The 24,010-nt window shown below is 37.7% G+C and overlaps 1 protein-coding gene across 3 annotated transcripts in view; it reads right to left on the bottom strand.

Moving 5' to 3' along the window:
- Positions 1-4,241: 4,241 nt before the first annotated feature.
- Positions 4,242-24,010, bottom strand: part of Ifih1 (interferon induced with helicase C domain 1) — a 65,162-nt gene continuing 45,393 nt past the window's right edge. For all 3 annotated transcript variants that reach the window (XM_004651892.2, XM_045148320.1, XM_004651893.2), the window contains 8 exons: positions 21,182-21,305; positions 20,028-20,309; positions 12,423-12,682; positions 9,619-9,768; positions 8,868-9,029; positions 5,512-5,702; positions 4,946-5,036; positions 4,242-4,854 (listed from right to left, as the gene is read on the bottom strand). In XM_004651892.2, the coding sequence (XP_004651949.2) occupies positions 4,675-4,854; positions 4,946-5,036; positions 5,512-5,702; positions 8,868-9,029; positions 9,619-9,768; positions 12,423-12,682; positions 20,028-20,309; positions 21,182-21,305 (1,440 nt within the window). In that variant the 3' untranslated portion in view covers positions 4,242-4,674. The remainder of the gene's footprint in view (positions 4,855-4,945; positions 5,037-5,511; positions 5,703-8,867; positions 9,030-9,618; positions 9,769-12,422; positions 12,683-20,027; positions 20,310-21,181; positions 21,306-24,010) is intronic.

Raw genomic sequence — 24,010 nt, 5'->3', positions numbered from 1 at the left:
TGGATTCGGTTTGTGAGTATTTTGTTCAGGATCTTTGCATCTATGTTCATTAGGGAAACAGGCCAGTAGTTTTCTTTTCTTGTGGCATCTCTGTTTGGTTTTGGGATTACGGTGATACTAGCTTCATAGAAGGAGTTGGGTAGCTTTCCCTGTTCTTCAATTGTGTGGCACAGTTTTAGAAAGATTGGTTTGAGTTCTTCCATGAAGGTTTCATAAAATTTGGCTGGGAATCCATCTGGTCCTGGACTCTTCTTTTTTGGGAGGTTTTTTAAATTACTTTTTCAATCTCCATGAGTGTGATGTGTTCATTGAGGTGATTAATCTCCTCTGAGTTTAGCTTTGGGAGATGATATGCATCCAGGAATTTATCCATCTCCTCCACATTTTCCAGTTTTGTGGAGTAGAGGTTTTTGAAATAAGTCCTGATGATTCTGCTAATTTCACTTATGTCTGTTGTGATCTCTCCTTTTTCATTTTGAATTTTGTTAATTTGGAGTCTCTCCTTTTTCTGCTTGATCAAATTGGCCAGAGGTTTGTCAATCTTTTTTCTTTTTTCTTTTTTTTTTTTTTGTAATATCAAAATAGAGCAATTTATTCATATTTTTTCAAAGAACCAGCTCTTTCTTTTGTCAATTGCCTTAATTGTTTCCTTGGTTTCCAATTCATTAATTTCTGCTCTGATTTTAATTATTTATTTCCTTCTGGAGCTCTTTGGGTTGGATTTTTCTTGTTTTTCCAAAGCCTTTAGGTGGGTGGTTAGGCTATTAATTTGGGATCTTTCTGTATTTTTTATGAAGGCATTGAGTGCTATAATTTTCCCATGTGGACTGCCTTCATTGTATCCCATAAGTTTTGGTATGATGTATTCTCATTGTCATTCAATTCCAGGAATTTTGCAATTTCATTTTTTATTTCATCCACTATCCATTTATTGTTTAAGAGTGTGCTATTCAGTTTCCAGTTGCCGTTGGGATTCTTGGTGGGTTTTTTGTTGTTGATTACTAGCAATATAACATTATGATATGATATCATGCAGGGAATTATGTCGATTTTCCTAAATATGTGGAGGCAGTCTTTGTGACCCAGTATATGGTCTATTTTAGAGAATGTTCCATGGGCTGCTGAGAAGAATGTGTAGTCTGTGGATTTGGGCTGGAAAGTTCTGTAGATATCTGTTAGGTCTAAGTGTTCTATGGTTTTGTTGAGCTCTCTTACTTCCCTGTTTAGTTTCTGTTTGGATGATCTGTCCATTACTGATAATGGTGGGTTGAAGTCCCCAGCTATGATGGTGTTGGTGGTTATTTCTGTTTTACTGTCAAGTAGGTTTTGTTTTATGAACTCTGGTGCCCCTGTGTTTAGTGCATACAGATTTATGATTGTAATATCCTCTTGATGGATTGTTTCCTTTATAAGTAGGAAGTAGCCTTTGTCTTTTTTCATTGTTTTGGTTTAAAGTCAATTTTATCAGATATTAATATAGCTACTCCTGATTGTTTCTTATTCCTATTTGCTTGGAATATTGTTTTCCACCCTTTCACCCTGAGGAGGTTTCTGTCTTTAGTGGTAAGGTGGGTTTCTTGAAGGCAGCAGATTGAGGGGTCTAATTTTTTGATCCATCCTGTTAGCTTGTGTCTCTTGATGGGTGAATTAAGGCCATTAATATTTACGGTGATGACTGTGAGATTTGATTTGATCCCTGCCATGTTGTGGTGGTAGAGGTGTGTTGGTGTTTTCATAGAATTTGAAATTTTTTTGTCTGAGTTTTATTTTTTAAAATCATAGAAAATATATGCTGAAAAAGTAGCAAAGAATGATTTCATGTTTGATTAAGGGTCAAAGTGACCAGAAAATACTGTCATAAGAGCATCAGAAAGATAATATCAATTATACCCAATAAGTGATTTGAATTGGGCAATACTAAAATATTTTTACTGTGTATTCTGTTTTCCATCTTCATCTAATTATGTTTGGGTTTCTTCCACTTCAAAGCACCAACAATGAAAAGAAACTCTAAAGCCTCTTGGTTTCATATTCAAATGAAGTGAAAACAATTCAAGAGCTTTATATTAAAGATGTTTGTACAAACTCTATACTACTGTACTTTAATTTCACTTTTCCTGAATAGATCTTAGACATAGCTACATTTCAGTTTCTAGAGTACTCAGCAGGTATTTAGCCCATAGCTAATATTACCCCAACACTGAACTATGTTAACAGACAAAATCAGCAGACATGTAGCCTGAAGTATAAACTATGAGAATGTTAAGTTTGTAAGGAAATTAGCCAATACTTAATCCAACCTCTCATGTTCCAGCAGAAGAAAGATGTTTGAGATGAAGCTGGTCAAAGACATCCAATCACCTGAAGGCCTTATAGCAACTAAATCTCAAACATTTTAACTGCCAGACAGATGTCTTTATGTCAAAAGTACATTATATTAACCAATGCTAAAATGTGAGCATTAAATTGTTCAAAGATAATTAATGTACAATACTTATCATTGCTTCTTGAATGAAATACATGCACAATAATTCATGTTTTCAGGTAACATCCCATATTGTTTTATACTATCTGAAATATGTATTTTAAAACTTTAGAGCTATTGAAAAAAAGTCAGTAGAAAACATAGATGGGAAAACCTGATATTTGTTGATACCTCAAAAACAGTCTACATATGTTACAGTAGTACATTTAGCTATCTTATACATTTGGTTTCTTGCATAGTTTCCAAAACATTTTAGAATACAGCAATACTTTAAATGGAGTCAGATGGAGTTCTAGAAAGTATTTTAAGAAAACCAAGTCTTCTTTTGTCTTCCTGTGTTTCCAAGTGCTCTAACTGATCTTTGGTCAGGTCTCATCAAGAAAAAATTCAGGCCCGGCAAGGTGGCACATGTCTAATCCCAGCACTCAAGAGGCTGAATTAGGAGGATTATCAAATGTCTGAAGCCAGACTGGACTATGAAGTGAATTCCATGTCAACCTGGACTAGAATGAGATCCTGTCTCAAAAATAAAATAAATAAATAATAGTAAAATTCAACCCCTTATATTGATTTGAACTAATTCGTCAAACCTACAGAAAGATTTTCTTTTCACTAGTTCCAACATTTGTTTATCCTTAATCATAAGCGGTGTCTGTATCTGTAAAGTAAGCCATCCATGAGGCTGGATAAGTCCCAGTCAAATTGGTCAGAGTAGTTTCTACTTGGAAAAGGTCCCATAGTGAAGACTGCTGGCCTTGTATCCATCTCTAAATGATGGTATTGGAAATGTCATCAACCAGAGTAGTTACTCTTCTGCCACAACATGAGGAATAGGGACAGTCTTTTTTATTTCCTGATAAATCCCATATAAACTGTGGACAAGAAAGTGAGCTGTTTTCTCAATAGATGCAGATAATCTAATTGGCATTAGAATTAGTGCTTTCCTGTGAATACATATTGCTTATGGCAAACTTAGGAGTGATGTTGGGAGCAAAAGATGATCCCCAATATTCCTCCCCTAAATCATATCAATTTGTCTGTGACATCTTGAATAACCCCTTTGTTTTTGGTATGGGAAGGGCTTGTGGATCTCATAGGGTAGTCACTCCTTTGTAAAGTTATATAAGGTTCCTTACCAGCTGTGAGGAGCCCTGAAGAAGCAAATAATATGTTGGGAATGAACCTTGAGTAGGTCACAGTATAAGGGCATTGTTAGGATTTTGGAGCCATTTCTAGTGGACATTTATCAAGAACAAAGGATCCCTAGTTAGATATCTGCATGGAAACTAATTCTTGCACAAATAAGTCTGTAAGGAGAGTTTTTCTTTTGTGCCTCTGGATAAGAATATATCCTGCTAAAACTTTCATCTCAGCTTTGTGAGACCCTGAGAAGAAAAAAAAGAAAAAACAAAACATGTACTTATGGCCTACAAATTAGCTGTTATATTAAATATATATTGCTTTATGACAAAACATGTGACTTGTACAACAGAAATAAAATAAAACCAACACAGAGAACATTATAGCTATTTCACTAATAGGGAGACAATTTCAGAAAGATACCCAATTTGCCCAATTAGATTCTTAAAATTTGTGGCAAAGCTAAGATTGGTAAATTGGATTTCCATTTATATTCTAGTCTACTTTCCATAGTACTATGACAGTTTACACTAATAAATACTATTGGTTGATTTTCTTTATCCCTAATTTTGCAGTTACCTTTGCATTGTTGGACAAACATACAACCAGAAGCAGCTTATAGAAATAAACGATTTATTTCAGGCTTACAGAGTGCAGAGGAAACACCATAAGTGGCAGAAGAAACTGGCTCACTTCCATAGATACATAGCAGAGAGACACCACCAAACATCCAGCTAATACTAACAGCCAGAGCTACAACTTCTCTGAAGAGTTTGATCCACCCCTAGTGACACCTCCTTCAGTATACTGCTGGTGATTCAAGTTATAAGCCTAATCAAAATACCTCAGGCTGCAGGAGGATATGCATTCAAACCATTATATCCACCAACAAATAAGAGAATTAAATACACAATATACTGTGTTCCTTTAAATAACTCAATGCAAAATAAAAATAATGTTTATTAATTCTAGCATGAGTTCAATGATGTAAAGAAAATACTAATGAAAATTATAGGAAATAATATGGTTTTGTAACCTTAAATTAAGTATTAATCTTCATCACTAAACCAACAATATTCGGAGTAGTCAAGGTCGGGAAAAGTGATAGGTAACTCTACCCATTTCTTGTATTGTTTCTTTAATGCATTATTTTTGAAAACCACTACAAAGTTCTTTATTTTCAGACAAGGTAAATCTAAGCCTTTGTGTACCATCATTGTTCCCCAAGCCTGGAAAACAAAAGAGTAGAAGGAAAAAATTAAAAGTATATTCAACTTAACATTCCTTTTAACCCAAGTAAGACCACCACAAATGACTCACCTGGCCACATTTGCAGATGATCTCTGCATTTGTTTGATAGTCTGCACATTTACTTTTCAGTGCTTTGTTTTCTCTCACGATGTAAAGTCGTCTAAAATTATCACAGGGTATGAACTGACAGTAAGAATCAGCAAACTAACAATCTGCAGCCCCTTGGTCCATGGTGGACCTGCTGATTATCTGCACACCTATGTTATCCCACTCATCCTGCCTCTCCTGTCCCCCAGGATCATGTGATAGATCAGAATGAAAGATTCTTTCCTTCCACACCTCCCAAGAGTCCCCTTGCATGGTGTGCCTACTTTGAAGTTAGTTTTACTTGGCTTTTGCCCTTCAGAAATTTGAGAACAACCACAGTTTTTGTACCTTGGATCAAGATGGCTTTTGGTCTTACATTTCCTCCTTTATGCCCTGTGCAAGTTATTATAAAAACTGACACTTATAATATGAATATAACTGGAGTACCACCAAGGGGGAAATTTGGGAAAAACTCACTTTGGTTATTTTGAATACCATGGCCCTCACCACTAGTAAAGAAACTTAGAAATCAGTCTTCCTGGACTCACTTGAACTCTGGAGTCATGTTGACATGATGCATCTTCTCTATCATGTGGATGTGCTCTCCTGAGAAGGCAAGCACACTACAATTTTTGCAATGAAAAGTTATTAATGATGGTTTGTCCTTGCAGTGCTTTGCAATGCTTCTCTTGGTTTTCATTTTCTTTTCCAATATACTTTGTACCTGCAATTCCAAAATCTGTAGAAAGAAATGGTCTATTTGAAAAAGTGTTTCCTGAAAGCCAGAGATCTTAGATAGAGTTATAAAAACATACATGAAGCTTGTACTCTAAGAATGGAAATAATGAAGCAAGGGCATTGGAAGTATTAAGTATATATCTTCTACTATAGTCTACCTACCTCCACATTCAAAGAAATGATGTGGCAAAAAAAAAAAAAGTTAGATCCATGCCAGGGGAAAGGTTTAAAATACTCAACTACAGCTAGAGAAATTGCTTACAGGTTAAGGCACTTGCCTTCAAAGCCTAAGGAGCCAGGTTTGATTCTCCAGTACCCACATAAACCAAATGTATATGGTGGTACATGCATCTGGTTGTTCATTTGCTAGAAGCTCTGGCATGCCAATTTTCTCTCCTCTCTCTTTCTCTCACTAATAAATACATATAAATTAAAAATTAAAAAAAATAAAATACTCAACTCCCTGCTAGAAGTTTGATATGATTTTAGGCTTCCTCTTGCTTAGAATAACATGTTTATGACACAGAAAATAAATACTTTCTTATGTGTCTACCCTCACTTTTTATGAGTGGTTGCCTAAGTTTTGTATTGAGAAGGATTCTAAAACTGGAAGAATGGAGATGTTCTTCTAGCAGTTATGAATAAGTAACCATGCTTTCTAGGGGTTTTAACATGGCAGCAATATCTTCCCTCCACTCCATGGTCTTCTTTATCATCCATCTGTAAAAGTCTTGGGGTGGGGGGCAGATGCCTTCCCCAAAGGATGCTAAGAAAGGACATACATCCTGGAGTCCCCAAAATGATGTCATTTATTACAGTTTAAATATGGCTTGTCCTCCACATCCAGGCAAGAATCAAATTCACAAAGTCTTTAACATGTTAATAGTAATGAGAAAAGAAACTTAATCTAGTTGTGGTGTTTACAACAGGGACCATTAGGAAGTGATTACCTTAGACTAGGACATTGGAGAGGCTCTCACATTGAATCATGATGGTTTCATAAGGATAGATGGAAACCCAGAGGCGCACATGCACACACACACACACACACACACACACACACACACACACCACAAACACAGCTGTCATGATGTGATACAACTCAGGTGTGTGTGGGTGGCAGGTGATGGGTTCTCATGCAGACTTCCATGCTATTGAACTATATGACTATGAGGCAAAACAAACCTGCTTGTATAGCAGCCTACCTTGGTTAGTTCACCAAAGTAGTGAAAAGCTGATTAGTGCAATCACTAGCAAAAAGATCGCACCCACAGGTTGCAGAGCTTGTCCTAGAGTACATTCTAAACAGTAGTCTTGAACATTAGCAATTACAATCACCTGAATGATTCATGCTCATGAGTCCTAAATGTGAGGCAACAACTTTCTAGCAGCATTATTTATTGAAAGAAAAAGTTTGGTATGTCAAAATGCTTGGTTTGCTTTATATTTAAAGTGGTTTTATAGATATAATTTGTACATAATCCTGGCCAGAAAACCTTGGAATTGGTTATAGCTTTGCACACCAATTTGAAAGCATCCCTTTCCTAAAACTCTATTTAGGGTAGAGCCAATTCTAATGTTAAGAAACTAACATTCACACCCATATGCAAGGGTGTGAATTTTCTTCTAAATGGATTGTTTGCTATTATAGTAGTTACATGAAGGATTCCCTGAAATATCGTAGAAATATATTTTTTCACTGCATTCCTTTACACAATTAAAATAACTATGTTAGTAAATTGAGCTTCAGATAGGTGACATATTATATGTATTTTAATCATGCAGAACCATCCTAAATGTGACTCTGACCCTCTAAGTGGCACTACTCAAAAGTAGCCATCTAATGACTTTAAAAAATTTTTATAATTATAATTACAATTGTAATCATAATTATAATTATAAAGGAAGCGTGGTAGTGCACTCCTTTAATCCCAGCATTCCAGAGGCAGAGTAGGTGGACTGCCATGAGTTTGAGGCCATCCTGAGGCTACACAGTGAATTCCAGGTCAGCTTGAGCTGGAGTGAGACTCTATCTTGGAAAACAAAACAAAAAAAATTGTGTTTCTCTCTCTCTTTATCTTCTCTCTTCTCTTTTCTCCTTTCCTCTTCCCTTCCCCCACCACTGTCTCCAGAATCTCACTGTGGCCTAGGCTAGCCTTATGGGGAGCCTCAGACTCCCAAGTACTAGGATTATATGGATGAGCCACTATGTCCTACGATATAATCCTTGAATTTCCTAGTACATTTATATATGATGTGTATCATGCTTTTGGGTTTTTTTTGTTTGTTTTTTGTTTTTGTCTACTGTTTGCCTTCTTCAAAGTTTACCAAGCACACAGTGGAATATCCACTTCATATAGCAGTGGTCTTGCCTACTTTGTCACCATGTTCTCTGATTGGATAATATTCCTTGATACCAAACAGGGACTTCCTCTCTCTCTCTCTCTCTCTCTTTCTGTGTGTGTGTGTTTGTGTTGAGGGGTGTATGCATGTGGTACATGCATGTGCAGTGCCCCATGCAACCACGTGTGGCAGGGTATGCTCTCTTGTACTGGGTAAAGAGGAGCAACTGGTGTATAGCTCCTACACCTGCTGTTACCTGAGCCAGAGTCCCTTACAGATTACCTAGTTTGTCTTGTTTCTCATGAGCTCTAGTAATTCTCGGGCCTCTGTTCCCCTATGGACCTAGGATTATAGATGCTTGTGGCCATTAACAGCTGTTTCTGTGGGTTCTGAGGACTGAGAGAATCAAACCATTTTTTTAGGTTTGCATAGGAAGTTCTCTTGACCACTTAGTCAGCTCTACAGTTCCCAACAGGTATTTCCTAACAATTTCTGGGGGAAAAAACGTTGTGTCTATACAAATAGATTGGATCAAACCAAAATTACCACATCAAATTGAGTAGGTGAGCTACATGAGTCTTTCTGGATCAAGGGTAGCCTAAAATTAAATTACTAAAGCTTATGTTTGGTTTCCCTGGATTTATCAAAGGCTCCTTTATAAATTCCTGCCCACCATAAATTTGGATCTTTGTACATGAATATGAACTAAGCACTATTCATCAAACAGGAACTTTATAATTAGTTTCTTTAGAAGAGGCCACAGAGATAGATACCATTGTCAACCACAGCCATTTATCAATCAATACTGAATTCAGAATACTACCTTATGAGCATAATCCTCTGGCTTCATATTTTGTACATAGTGTATAGCCTTATGCATCATCTTCTCTCGGAAATCATTAACCAACTCACGTTCAATGACACCTGAACCACTGGTGGTAACCAGGATGTAGGTGCTGTCATCAGCTCTGGCTCGACCACGGGCCTGAGAACATGAACAAAATCAAGTAAATTAAAGACTATGCTTTGCTACAGACTGTCCTGGTTTGGGTCTGGGAAGATAGTCCTCAGGCAGTATACTAACCTTCAAATGACCACTGTTAGTACAGGTAGTTATTTCTCAATAGTTTATGATAAAAAAATTAAACATACAAACGAGTTGAATAAATTAGGGAAGAAAACACAGAAAAGCAGAGGCTCACTAAGGCCTGTGTGTGGCACTTTGTCAGACATCTATGAGACAGCATGGTTCAGATTCCTGATCCCACAAGGGGCTCACAGAATAATTGGGAACAATATTATGATTTTGAAAAGTCTTAGGACCCAATAACCACCCAAACCGGGTTGTTGACTAAAACACAACAGGGTGTCATGTGAGTTAAAGAACAGAGGTGTAAAAGGCAGGGCTGCATAGCTCCTCATACTTGTCTTTCAGCCAAAAGAAACAAAAGAAAAAAGAAAAAAAAAGACAGTGACAACTAAAAAACGAGGTCTTGTGCTGTTTTACAAAAGGAAAGCAATTACAGGAGGAACACAGAAATAGAAAAGAGAATCCATGAGGTAAGAATCTGTACCTGGATCATGGCTATTTCATTAGTAATGAGACCATAGCAGATAATGACGTTGCATTCTTTGATATCTAGACCTTCTTCTGCCACCGTGGTAGCAATAAGCAGATTTATTTTTCCAGTGCGAAATTTACTAATGACTTCTTTTTGTTCATTCTGTGGAAACATTTTAATAAATTGTATTTTGTGACGCTAAACATTTAAATCTTCTAATTAGGAAAAAGACATAATAAATTGCAACTGGTCAGTGTAAATCAGAGGATTAGATCATACAAGGATTTGCTGCCATCTGTTTTTGGCATTGAATAAAGACATTATGGTGAGACAACATTTGATTTCCAATCTGGGATTACCACACAATAACAAAAATATTTCCATCTACCAGTCTGGAGGTGGGAAGACAATTCTCTATGCCAAAAAAATAAATTGATGAGTTATTTGGGAGAGAGAAGGGGGAGGATATGGCAAGGAGAAACTAAAATGCATTATTACTTTCACTTAACTACTGAATTATTTGCAGATGGTTCAGCTTTGAGTCACAAAGAAAATGTACACTGTAGACTACATTTGGACACTGAAAATATTCTGGAAAGAAACAACAAATACTCTATAAAGTACACCTGAGAATTTGAATTCACTTCCAGTCAGGGGAGTTGAACGATGAGAAGCAACATTATGTTTTAATCCCATTAATTGTAAGCAAGCTGGATATATGACCTATTCAAAGGACTAATATAGATACAGATAAAATAAAAGGTTAGTAAAATATAAGTGTTCTAAATGAAAATATTTCCACTTTGAAAGTTAATATATTAACTTTAGCATTGGCATAAGAATGATAGCTGAGTATAAATCTACCTTGATAATGACATTGAGTAATGCTACATTCTCATATCCACACTCATCAAAACTACTGGTACAGGTAGCATTTGTGCCCCCTCACACTATCTTTTTCTAACTATGCTTGTAGCAAAAACGAACCTGCCAGAGCAAATGTGTCATCCTATCCCTTCCCTTTCTTCTTTGGAGGTGGGGGGCAGAATGAGATTTATTTGATTCCTACCTGTGGGAAAGCCCTATGGAAAGATTCTTCTTGAGGGGCTGGAGAGGTGGCATAGCGGTTAAAATGCACAAGGTGACACATGTATCTGGGTTTGTTTGCAGTGGCTGGAGACCCTGGCATGTCCATTCTCTCTCTATCTGCCTCTTCCTCTCTCTCCCTCCCTCCTTCTTTTAAATAAATAAATAAAATAAAATATTTTAAAAAAGAAATATCTTTTTTAAATTTTAAATTCTTGAATCTTTGATAATTTCTACTTAATGCCTTCATATCCACTGATAAAACATGCCCTTGGATTGTAGCATATGTCTGTGCTTAAGTTCAGAGAATAATTTTCATAATGTAATTTCAGGCACAGTGCTAGGTTCTTAGAATATAGCAAATAGATGTCTAACTCTGTCTACTTTGTTTCACAAGGTGAGGCTGGTCTGTGTTTGACGTTTTGGCCTATAGCCCTTGGTTTGATAAGGAGAAATAAGTAGCTTTTCATTTACACTTAACTCTTTCTTTTTTTGCAAATAGGTTGGGTTCACTTAAGAAAAATTACAACACTAAAGCTTATAAATAGGATGTGAGTTTATATGTATTCTTTGTAAGGATTAACACAGAGGGTATTAACACAGAGACTGAATTTCCCATTTGCCACTAAGCATCCTAGAAGCAAGAGCAAAAATTCAAAATACATTAAGTAAACTAACTTTCAACCAAGAGGAAACAAAGTGGTCATCCAAGTGCTTTCTCTGGCACTAGATTTCATGCGCTCTAGCCCAAGAGAACGTATAGTATAAATTGAGCTTTGCAGTGGATAATTTCAAGTACCCCTTGTTCTTAAATAAATACTGAAGCAGATTTAGTTTGTTCCAGTGGTGGGAACGGGAACAATGATGACCATAATAGAATAGAAACATTCCAGTGTCCCACCAGACTCTGGTTGGACATGGCTTAAACTTTCACAAGAACATTTTACTATAAGAGGCCATTATTGTGCTTCTCATGTCCATATGTGTCATTTTTTTCTTTCTTAAGTATGTTTTTCTTATATATAAAATAAGTAATATAATGAATGTTTTTTATAAAACAGGGAGTAGAAAATTTCTCAAAACCCAAAGTCTCTAACATGTCAAATACTTGAATTTGTCCAAGTTATGATGTAGATTTCACCCTACGAAAAGATTTACTGCATAGTTTTACTTATAATTCAGACATTTTGGGGAGATTTAGATTTTTTGCTTGATTTTATACTTTTTTAAGAAATATTTTATTTATTTTCTTACCTATTTGAGAGATAAGGGGGGGCAGAGAAAATGGGCTTTCCAGGGCCACTAGCCACTGCAAATGAACTTCAGATGCATGTGCCATTTTGTATATCCATGTTTAGATGGGTACTGGGGAATCAAACCTTGGTCCTTAGGCTTTGCAGGCAAATGCCTTAACTGCTGAGCCATATCTCCAGCCCTGACTTATATTTTAAACATTCCTTTACACTTTTGTTCATATAAAAGTCATTAATTTTTTGCAAGAAAAACTCAACATAAGGAGTTCCTCTAAATATGTGGGGAGAACCACATTTAAGGCAATGTTTAGATCAACAAAGGTCACATATCAACTGCTATTATTTCAAAATTCCAAGAAGAGATCCCTCATTGTATGAGTGACCTTGTGAGGTGGTGAGAGAATCAATGAAAAGCATTATAAACAAGTTAGAAGAGTAATAATGGCATAGGAAAAGAAGTCCAAAAGATGCAGATACCTGTGTCATAGGCTTCACCTCACTGCTGTGTCCAGCTCCGATCAGATGGTGGGCTCTAACTCCTACTTCTGCAAATTTTTCATTTTCAGAAATCCATTGGGAAAGTGCATATGTGGATTGCCGTGTTTTTGTGAAAATGATTCCTCGTGCTGATTCCTCAGCCTTTGTAAATTGTTCCAATATAGTGTTTCTTAATTTGGTGAGCTTTTCGTTTTCATAGTTTGGGTTTTTAGCCAGTTTTTTCAACATTATCTTGTTTTCTTCAAGAAATAATAATAATTCTTAATGTTAATGAGCTTGATTTAGTTTAGCTATGCCACATCACACACATATATACTCAATCAATAAACCCTGAACACATCATACATAAGTACAAGTTATTTTGGTTTGTTTTGTTTTTTTGTTTTTCAAGGTAGGGTCTCACTCTAGCCCAGGCTGACCTGGAATTCACTATGTAGTCTCAGGGTAGCCTCGAACTCACGGTGATCCTCCTACCTCTGCCTCCTGAGTGCTGGGATTAAATGCATGCGCCACCATGCCCAGCGATAAGTACAAGTTTTATTAAGGAAGAAATTAATTTAAAACAATTAAGAAATAAAATTAGTATGAATTAATAAATTATCCATGCACAAAAAACATTATCTTCCATAGTGATGCACTATAGGTAATCTTGTGGCTCTTATAATCAGGCTGCTAATAACTAGCACATTAATCATAATTGTCTTGACAATTATAATGATCACATGATTTATTGTGCTCAGCAACAAATAGTTAACCTTGTCACATCAATTAGAAGCCTGAATTTTAATGGAATTTTTTCCTTTAAAATTAAATTCTTCAGAGGTTTCTTATGGAGGCCTTTTTAAAAAGTTGTTAAAAGACTTCTGGTTAAGATGGCGGTGTAGGCACCACGCCAAAGCAGTGTGTGTGTGTGGGGGGGGGGGAAGACCAAAAAACTCAGCAAAATACACACTTTTAATAAAAAGTGAGGTGTATAGGAAATTGAAATGGCAGTGGGGTAGTAGAAGAGATCCAGAGCATCCAGAGCCCGCACAGGCTGGCAAAAGTGGCCCCGGCATGTCCGCTGACTGTGGCAGCACAAGTGCACCAGAAAGCCACCAGGCTCAGCTTGAGCCACAGGAAAAGCCAGGTGAGGGAAGCTTCCACTCACACTGGAGCTCTCCACAACTCAAGAAATGTGAAGGGAGAGCGGCAATGAACAACAGAGGAGCACATCACAAGGTAGAAGAACATGTGGAACAGCAAGAGAACTAGAGCAGCTGCGGCTCCCTCCCCGCCCCACCGCCTGTGACTAGCTCCAGCGAACAGAGCAGTGGCCCCGGGACCTGGCCACACAAACTTGAGCTGACAGGGGGACCCAAGCAGGAGCAGAATCTGGCAGCAACATCAGCAGCTCCAGCAACGGGAACAGCAGCCCTAGCAGCAGCAGATCCAGCAGCAGAAGATCTAGCAGCAGCAGCTTTAGAGGTAGCAGAAGCGGTTCCACGAGCAGCAGCTTCAGAGGCAGCAGTGGCGGTTCCAGCATAGTAGCAACAGCAGCAGCAGCAGCAGCAGCAGTGGTAGTGGTAGCAGCAGCGGTGGATCTAGCAGCAGCAGTAGTGGTTCCAGAAGCGGGGGTGCCGATCTGCAGAGCCACAGTTGCCAGGCTCAATTTGCCCTACAGGAAAAGCCAGTGCCCAGCTCCAGAAAACAGAACAGCAGCCCAATGACCCAGGCAGCAACTTGACTGAGACCAAAACCATCCAAAAAGGTAACTGGGATTGTACCAGGGAAGGGACTCACTTGGGCACAAGTTGACTTGGATCCCTCAACAGACCAGAAATCTTAACCTCTTTGTTGATAGCGGATCTGGTTATTATAATAACTACTCTTGCATAAATACTTGGTGCTGTTTTTCATTGAATGTGTACAGTGTTTAGTGAAATTTTAGATTCTGCCTGTATTTTATTCCACTCAGCCTACTTGAATACTCCCATAGCAGGGAAACTCAACCCCTAGGAACAGTTTTGAAGATACTCTGAGAGTCTTAAAAGCCACACCGAACATCTTAAGTTCCTACCCTGAAGATATATAACATCAAATCAATTGATACAGCTAAGAATACCCACCTAGCTAGAAAATCCATGCATTAACTTAATCCAAGATGCAAAAATATATACATTATAACACAAAAACCACTAAAAAGCAGACAATATAAATCCACCCAGAAGTATTAATGCATCAGAAATGACCTCCTGTGAAAACGAATTAGAGGAAATGCCTGAGAAAGATTTCAAAAGAATGATTGTAAATATGTTCAAAGAAGTCAAAGAACTAATCAAAGGGATCAAAGGAGGAATCAAAGAGGAAATCAAAGGAATCAAAGAAGACTCAGGACACCAATTTAATGAAATAAAGAAGGCAATACAAGACATAAATAAGGAAGTAGAAATAATAAGGAAAAACAAGTCAGAATTACTAGCAATGAAGAACACAGTTAATGAAATAAAAAAACCTCTGTAGAAAATCTCACCAGTAGAATGGATGAAGGAGAGGACAGAATATCTAAGCTAGAAGACCAGATAGCAGATCTAATACAGTCCAACAAAGAGAAATAGAAAAGTATGAGTGGGAATTTCAAGATATTTGGGACACGATGTAAAGATCAAATATAAGAATTCAGGGCATAGTAGGCATCTTCAACAAAATCATAGAAGAAAACTTCCACCAAATTGGGAAAGAGGTGACAATGCAGATACAGGAAGCCTTTAGAACCCCAGCCAGACAAAACCTGGAAAGAACCTCTCCTCACCATATTATAATCAAACTTGCAAACACACAAACCAAAGAAAATATATTGAAAGCAGTTAGAGAGAAAAATCAAGTTACATACAAAAGCAAGCCCATAGGATTACAGCAGATTATTCCACACAAACTTTAATAGCTAGAAGGGCTTGGAGTGATGTATTCCAAGTTCTGAAAGATAACTGTCAACCAACATTACTTTATCCTAAAATACTACCCATTCAAATAGACAGAGAAATAAGGACATTCCATGACAAAAGCAGGTTAAAGGAGTATTTGAAGACAAAAACCAGCTCTACAGAAAATACGTGATAGAATCCTCCATGCTGAATAAAAGGAAAAGCACACATATAAGGAACCTGAAAAAAACAAGCAGCACTCAAATACCAGTTAACACAAGAGAGCAAAGGTAGAACCGGAACCACATACAAAAAATGGCAAACATAAATACACACCTTTCAATAATGTCTGTTAATATCAATGGCCTCAATGCCTCAACCAAAAGACATAGGTTTGCAGACAGGGTTAAAAAGCAGGATCCTACAATTTGTTGTCTCCAAGAAACGCACCTTTCTACAAAGGATAGATATTATCGTAGGGTGAAAGGTTGGAAAAAGATGTTTCAAGCAAATGGGCCTAGAAAACAAGCAGGAGTTGCTATCCTAATATCAGACAAGGTACACTTCAGTCCAACTTTAGTCAAGAAAGATAAGGAAGGTCACTTTATATTGATTAAGGGCACACTCCAACAGGAGGACATTACAATCTTAAACATATATGCGCCTAACATGGGGGCTCCCAAATTCATCAAACAAACACTATTAGAACTAAGGTCACAGATAACACCAAACACAGTGGTGGTGGGTGACTTTAATACCCCACTCTCATCAATTGACAGGTCATCTCAGGAAAAAATAAGCAGAGAGGCATCTGGACTAAATGAGGTCATAGAAGGAATGGACCTAACAGATATGTACAGTATATTTCATCCAAATGCTGAAGAATATACATTCTTTTCAGCAGCACATGGAACATTCTCTAAAATAGACCATATATTGGGACACAAAGCAAATCTTAACAAATTCAGGAAAACTGAAATAATCCTTGCATTCTCTCTGACCACAATGGAATTAAACTACAAATCAGTAGCAAGAAAGTCTATAAAGCATACACAAATCATGGAAACTAAACAATACACTACAAAATGATGAATGGGTCAATGAAGAAATCAAGAAGGAAATCAAAAAATTTATAGAGTCAAACGATAATGAGAACACAACATATCAAAACCTCTGGGACACAATGAAGGCAGTTCTAAGAGGTAAATTTATAGCCTTAAGTGCCTATATTAAGAAATTAGAAAGGTCGCAAGTAAACGACCTAATGCTTCACCTTAGAGCCTTGGAAAAAGAAGAACAAGGCAAACCAAAAATCAGTAGACGGGAAGAAATAATAAAGATTAGGGCAGAAATTAATGAAACAGAAACAACAACAACAACAAAAAATCCAAAGAATTAATGAAACAAAGAGTTGGTTCTTTGAAAGGATAAAAAGATGATTGATAAACCCTTAGCAAATCTGACCAAAAGAAAGAGAGAAGAGACACAAATTAATAAAATCAGAGATGAAAAAGGTAACATCACAACAGATTTCAGAGAAACTCAAAAAATCATAGGGACATACTATAAAAGCCTATACTCCACAAAGTATGAAAATCTGAAAGAAATAGATGATTTACTTGATTAATATAACCTACCTAAATTAAATCAAAATGAGATTAATCACTTAAATAGACCTATAACAAACATGGAGATCCAAACAGTTATCAATAATCTCCCAACTAAAAAAAGCCCAGGCCCAGATGGATTCACTGCTGAATTTTACCAGACCTTTAAGGAAGAGCTAACACCATTGCTTCTTAAGCTTTTCCAGGAAATAGAAAAAGAAGGAATTGTACTAAACTGCTTCTATGAAGCCAGTATCACCCTGATACCAAAACCAGGCAAAGATAGAACAAAAAAAGAAAATTACAGACCAATCTCTCTCATGAATATAGATGCAAAAATTCTCAACAAAATATTGGCAAACAGAATACAAAAATATATCAAAAAGATCATTCACCCTGACCAAGTAGGCTTTATCCCAGAGATGCAGGGATGGTTCAATATATGCAAATCTATAAATGTAATTCATTATATAAACGGGTTGAAGGACAAAAAGCACATGATCATCTCATTAGACGAAGAGAAAGCGTTCGACAAAATCCAACATCCCTTCATGTTAAAAGTCCGACAGAGACCTGGAATAGAAGGAACATATCTCAATATAATAAAGGCTATTTATGACAAGCCTACAGCCAACATATTACTAAATGGGGAAAAACTGGAAGCTTTTCCACTAAAATCAGGAACAAGACAAGGGTGTCCACTATCCCCACTTTTATTTAATATAGTTCTGGAAGTCTTAGCCATAGCAATAAGGCAAGAGACACACATAAAAGGGATACAAATTGGAAAGGAAGAGATCAAGTTATCATTATTTGCAGATGACATGATTCTATGGATAAAGGACCCTAAAGACTCTACTAGCAAACTGTTAGAGCTGATAAAAACCTACAGTCATGTAGCAGGATACAAAATAAATACACAGAAATCAGTAGCCTTCATATATGCTAACAACAAACACATAGAGGATGAAATCAGAGAATCGCTCCCATTCACAATTGCATCAAAAAAAAATATAAAGTACCTTGGAATAAACCTAACCAAGGAAGTAAAGAATCTCTACAATGAGAACTTTAAAACACTCAAGCGAGAAATTGCAGAAGACACTAGAAAGTGGAGAAACATCCCCTGTTCCTGGATTGGAAGAATCAATATTGTGAAAATGGCAATCTTACCAAAAGCAATGTACACATTTAATGCAATCCCTATCAAAATACCAAAGACATTCTTCATGGAAATAGAAAAAACAATCCAAAAATTCATTTGGAATCACAAAAAACCTCGAATATCTAAAACAATACTGAGCAACAAAAATAAGGCTGGTGGTTTCACCATACCTGATTTTAACCTACAGTACAGAGCCATAGTAACAAAAACAGTGTGGTACTGGCACAAAAACAGACATGTAGATCAATAGAACAGAATAGAGGACCCAGATGTAAGTCCAGGTAGCTATAGCCACCTGATATTCGATAAAAATGTCAAAAATACTCATTGGAGAAAAGACAGCCTCTTCAGCAAGTAGTGTTGGGAAAACTGGATATATATCTGTAGAAGGATAAAAATAGATTTTTCGCTCTCTCCATGCACAAGAATTAAGTCCAAATAGATTAAAGACCTTAACATCAGACCTGAAACTCTGAAACTGCTAGAGGAAAAAGTAGGTTAAAGCCTTCAACATATTGGTCTTGGCAAAGACTTTCTGAATACAACCCCAATTGCTGAGGCAATGAAACCACAGATTAATCACTGGGACCTCATGAAATTACAAAGATTTTGCACTGCAAATGACACAGTGAAAAAAGCAAAGAGGCATCCTACAGAATGGGAAAAAATCTTTGCCAGTTATATACCTGATATATATATATATATATATATATATATATATATATATATATATATATATATATATGGTAGACAATTAATATCTAGGATATACAAAGAACTCAAAAAGTTAAATAACAAGGAATCAAACAAGCTAATCCAAAAGTGGGCTATGGAGCTAAATAGAGCATTCTCACAGGAAGAAATACAAATGGCATATAAGCATCTAAAAAAATGTTCTACATCACTAGTTATCAGGGGAAATGCAGATTAAAACTACATTGAGATTCCATCTCACTCCTGTCAGATTGGCTACCATCATGAAAACAAATGATCATAAATGTTGGTGGGGATGTGGAAAAAGAGGAACCCTCCTACACTGCTGGTGGGAATGCAGTCTGGTCCAGCCATTGTGGGAATCAGTGTGGACGTTCCTAAAACAGCTAAAGATTGTTCTACCATATGACCCAGCTATAGCACTCCTAGGCTTATATCCTAAGGACTCATCTCATTTCCTTAGAAGTACGTGCTCAACCATGTTTATTGCTGCTCAATTTATAATAGCTGGGAAATGGAACCAGCCTAGATGTCCCTCAACTGATGAGTGGATAATGAAGATGTGGCACATTTACAAAATGGAGTTCTACTCAGCAGTAAAGAAAATTGAAGTTATGAAAAATGGATGGATCTGGAAAGGATTATACTAAGTGAGGTAACCTAGGCCCAGAAAGCCAAGTGCCACATGTTCTCCCTCATATGTGGACCCTAGCTCAGATGATTGGGCTTCTGCATGAGAAGGAAAATACTTAGTAGCAGAGGCCAGTAAGTTAAAAAGGAGATATAAAGGGAAGAGAAAGGAAATGAGGAGGGTACTTAATAGGTTGGTATTGTATATATGTAAGTACAATGATTGAGATGGGGAGGTAATATGAGGGAGAATGGAATTTCAAAGGGGAAAGTGTGTGGGGGAGGGAATTGTCATGGGATATTTTTTATAATCATGGAAAATGGTAATAAAAATTGTGAAAAGAAAAAAATAAAATTAAAATTGAAAAAATATTGTTAAAAGTATTTTATTTATTTATTTACTTGAGATAGAGAGGGAGGGATGGAGAGAGAGGGCAAGAAGCAGATAAAGAGAGAATGGGCATGACAGGGCATGGAGGCCTTCTTGAGCACTTACAGAAAGCAATAAGTTTCTGTCAGAGATCAGTGCATCATACCATCTTACACATGTTCCATTGAGTCTTACCAAAGAACAAATTCATGAGAAATGTATCAGTGTCATCCAGTTTCAATGGCTTCTTTAAACCATCCTCGTGTTCCTTTTCATGACAGTTGCCATCATCATCACAACTCTCATCACTGCTATCCTCTAAGACCGCAAACCTCTTTTCTTTCTCATCGTTATAGAAAGTTTCAAGGTGGTTATATGCATCAATCATTCTGATTGTGTCATTGATTTGTAGGGCTTCATTGTACTTCCTCAAATGGTCTGCACAAACTCGACCTTTGTGATTTCCTTCTTTAGCAGCTGATAAATAAAACATTGTAAGTGAAACAATGAGCATATAACTGTCTTATAATTGTATTGTAGACTTGAGTATATTATGACTTTAAACCCAATTCACCTTTTTTTGCATGTGCATGTGTGTGGGGTGTGTATGTATGCTTGTGCTTGTATGTGTTTGGGTGCACATGTGGTGTGTGTGTGTACACAAATGTACACTTGTGTGGGCAAGCACTTAGACATGGAAGCTAGGGGTCAACATCCTTTATCTTCCTGAGATATATTCCACTTTACTTTTTGTTTTTAAGTTGGGGTCTTCCACTGAATGCAGAACTCATTAAATTGGCTAGACTAGCTTGAACCCCAGTGATCTTCTACCTCTGCCTTGCCTGGCACTGTATTATCAGCACATGATGTCATGCCTGGCTGTTATGTGAGTGCTGGAAATCCAAACTCAGATCCTCATTCTTGGATGAACCACATCTTCAGATGTTCATCCTAGTTCTGAAATGAGCAAATTAAAGCCATGGGTTTTGAAAGAGAACAGTTTTCCAATTCTCCCAGACCTGCTGCTTGAGCTCTGCATGAGCAGAACAAGTACTTGACCTATGGGGGAATGCTTAAGAAACAAGTTAGTGAAATTTTCTTTGGAGACAGAGCTAAGTTATCAGAGCTATCTGAATAATTTAAATATGTGATAAATGTGAGTGAAACTAGATAACTTGGCACATCTTTCCCTAGATAAGGAACTGGAACAAGTTTATGCTTGTCTTACATACAACACAGAAATTGCACTTGATATTCCACTGGGATTCAGATTGCCTGTGGATATAACAAACCATCTAAAAATCTTGGTGCAAATATGAAATGAATTATTAGATCAAAATCTAAATTACCTTTCTTTTCCATTTGAATGACCCATTGCTCATACTGCTGAGTCCCAAAATCTGACTTTGGAATCATTTCACAGTAAGTTTGAATGTTTGTCATTATTTCCAGAAGTTTCTTCTTGAATGGATCCTGAAAATGAATTATGCAAGTATTTTTAACATTTATTTTGTTATAGAATAACTTTATCTGTATACAATATATGTTGTTCATAATCATTATCTAGACAAAATGGCAGGATGATCACTGACAGTGACTTCATATATTAGATTTACATTTTTCAGCTCCATTTTTACTTCCACCGTCAAGCCATACCCATACCGCTGCACACATGCAGTGGCTGGGGTGGAAGTTCAAATGTTCCTCCATTGCTTTTATACCTGGTCTGGTTTTGAACAGGTATCTCATACTCCTTACTGCTGCTGGAGCTTGGGGGAGGCTCCGAAGATTCTTGGGTCTCTGCTCCTCTGTGGGACTGGTGTTACAAGCAGGCAGGGCACACCCAGCTGTTTTATGTAGGAGTCAGATATTTGAACTCAGGCAGTCTGAGGCTCCCTTAGCCTCTCATGCTTGTGCAAGAAGAGCATTTAACCACTGAGCAATCTCTCCAGCTCATCTTAATCTTACTTTGTATTTTATTAGCATGGGCATGTTTAGGAAATCTACCAGTACACTAATAAATTTATGTGTTTTTCTGTGTGTATTATACTTCCATGAAAATGCTTTATAAAGTTCAGCACGATAAAAATATGACAAATTGTATTTTAATGATTTTAATGATTATGAGTAGAAAAATGAATTTAAACTTATCAAGTAAACCTGAATGAATAAAAAAGGGTTAAAGTACATGTAATGTATGTGATGTGCTATTACCCCTCAAATATACCTATACAGATACCTATATACCTATGTTATTGCTGCTCATATAATCTTACACAGATACACTGTGAAGGGCCACTGGCCATGGTTTGAGGCCCACTACATTTCAACCACAGCTATTGCACCTAACATTTTTTGTGTATACTTGTATGCATATGTAATGCATGAGTGTGGGGCACATGCATGCCAAGGTTCATACGTGGAGGTCAGAAGACAACCTTAGGTGATGGTCCTCACCATCCACCTTGAAGCATGATCTCTTATTGGTTATCACTGCATCCTCCAGGCTAGCTGGCCCACACTGACAATTCTGATTCTGCTTCCCTTCTCATTGCATGTGCTCTGGTATTGCAGAAGCCTGCTACTGTATCTAGCTTTACTTGACAGAATCCACACTCAGGTATTCACACTTCACATGGCAAGCCCTATATCCACTAAGCCATCTGTACAGCCCAATATCCCATCATTTTCTCCCAATAAACTTACAAGGTAGGTTGTTAATGAGATTAAGCTTATTATATATAACTAAAATTCATCAGGACTTTTCAATTAAAAAAAGAGAAAATAATGATATAGCCATTCATCATAATTTCCAAATGTCAGGTTAATTTTTTTAATTAATTAATTTATTTATTTGAGAGCGACAGACACAGAGAGAAAGACAGATAGAGAGAGAGAGAGAGAATGGGTGCGCCAGGGCTTCCAGTCTCTGCAAATGAACTCCAGATGCGTGCGCCCCCTTGTGCATCTGGCTAACGTGGGACCTGGGGAACCGAGCCTTGAACCGGGGTCCTTAGGCTTCACAGGCAAGCGCTTAACTGCTAAGCCATCTCTCCAGCCCAGGTTAATTTTTTAATTAGTGAAAACAGTTACCAGAAAAGCACCTTTCTATTACATATTCCACTTCTTTACCACCACAGTTATTTCCTAAGAAAGTCAATATGCAGATCATCATTCCCGTTTCCATTTCAAATTGTAATTTAGTAACTAAAAAATAGCTCCATGGAATGTTAGAACGGCAATCCTGGAAATCCCAAGCAGTAAAAATGAAGACAACTATTATAATCCATGTTGGGGTGATTTGAATCAGATCCTCCCTGAACTCATGTGATCTGAAGGCCTGTACCACAGCTGGAAGCATCTGTGGAGATGGAGCCTTTCTGGAGGTGGCATGTTTATGGTGACCAGCTTAGGGGTGCTATAGCCTGCTCTCCCTAGCCAGAGTTCAGCTCAAAATCTTGCTACTAATACCTTCCACTGTTTTGGCAAGGAGTGATGTCAAGACTGTGCTCTACCATGCTTTTTGCTGCCATCATGACATTTCCCCTCAAGATTGTGAGCCAAGGGGACTTCCGGTTAAGATGGCAGTGTAGGTACAACGCCAAAGCAGCCTGGGGGAAAAAAAGACCAAAAAACCCCAGCAAAATACACACTTTTACTAAAAAGTGAGATGTATAGGAAATTGAACCAGCAGCGGAGAAGTAGAAGAAATCCAGAGCATCCAGAGCCCGCCCAGGCCAGGAAAAGCACCCCGGCAGCTCCGCCAACCACGGCGGAGGTGGTGGGCACACTAAAAAGCCACCAGAATCGGCTCCAGCCGCAGGAAAAGCCAGGTGTGGGGATTTTCCACTCATACCGGTGCTCTCCACAGCTCAGGAAATGTGAAGGGAGAGTAGCAGTGAGCAAAGGAGGAGCAGACCACGTGGTAGAAGAACACATGGAACAGTGAGAGAACCGGAGCAGCTGTGGCTCCCTCCCCTCCCCTACCGCCTGAACCCAGCTCCAGCGAACAGAGCAGTGGTCCAGGGACCCGGCCATGCCAACTTGAGCTGACAGCATGACCCAATTAGAAGCAGAATCCGGCAGCAACATCAGTGCCTCCGGCACCCGTAACAGAGGCCCCAACAGCAGCAGACCCAGGAGCGGCAGCAGCAGCAGCTTCAGTGGCAGCAGCGGAA

The sequence above is a fragment of the Jaculus jaculus genome, chromosome 4, assembly GCF_020740685.1.
Source record: "Jaculus jaculus isolate mJacJac1 chromosome 4, mJacJac1.mat.Y.cur, whole genome shotgun sequence".
In the NCBI taxonomy this organism is placed as follows: Eukaryota; Metazoa; Chordata; class Mammalia; order Rodentia; family Dipodidae; genus Jaculus; species Jaculus jaculus.
The sequence above is the reverse complement of the archived record's forward strand: the minus strand, read 5'-3'. Positions and strand labels throughout refer to the sequence as shown.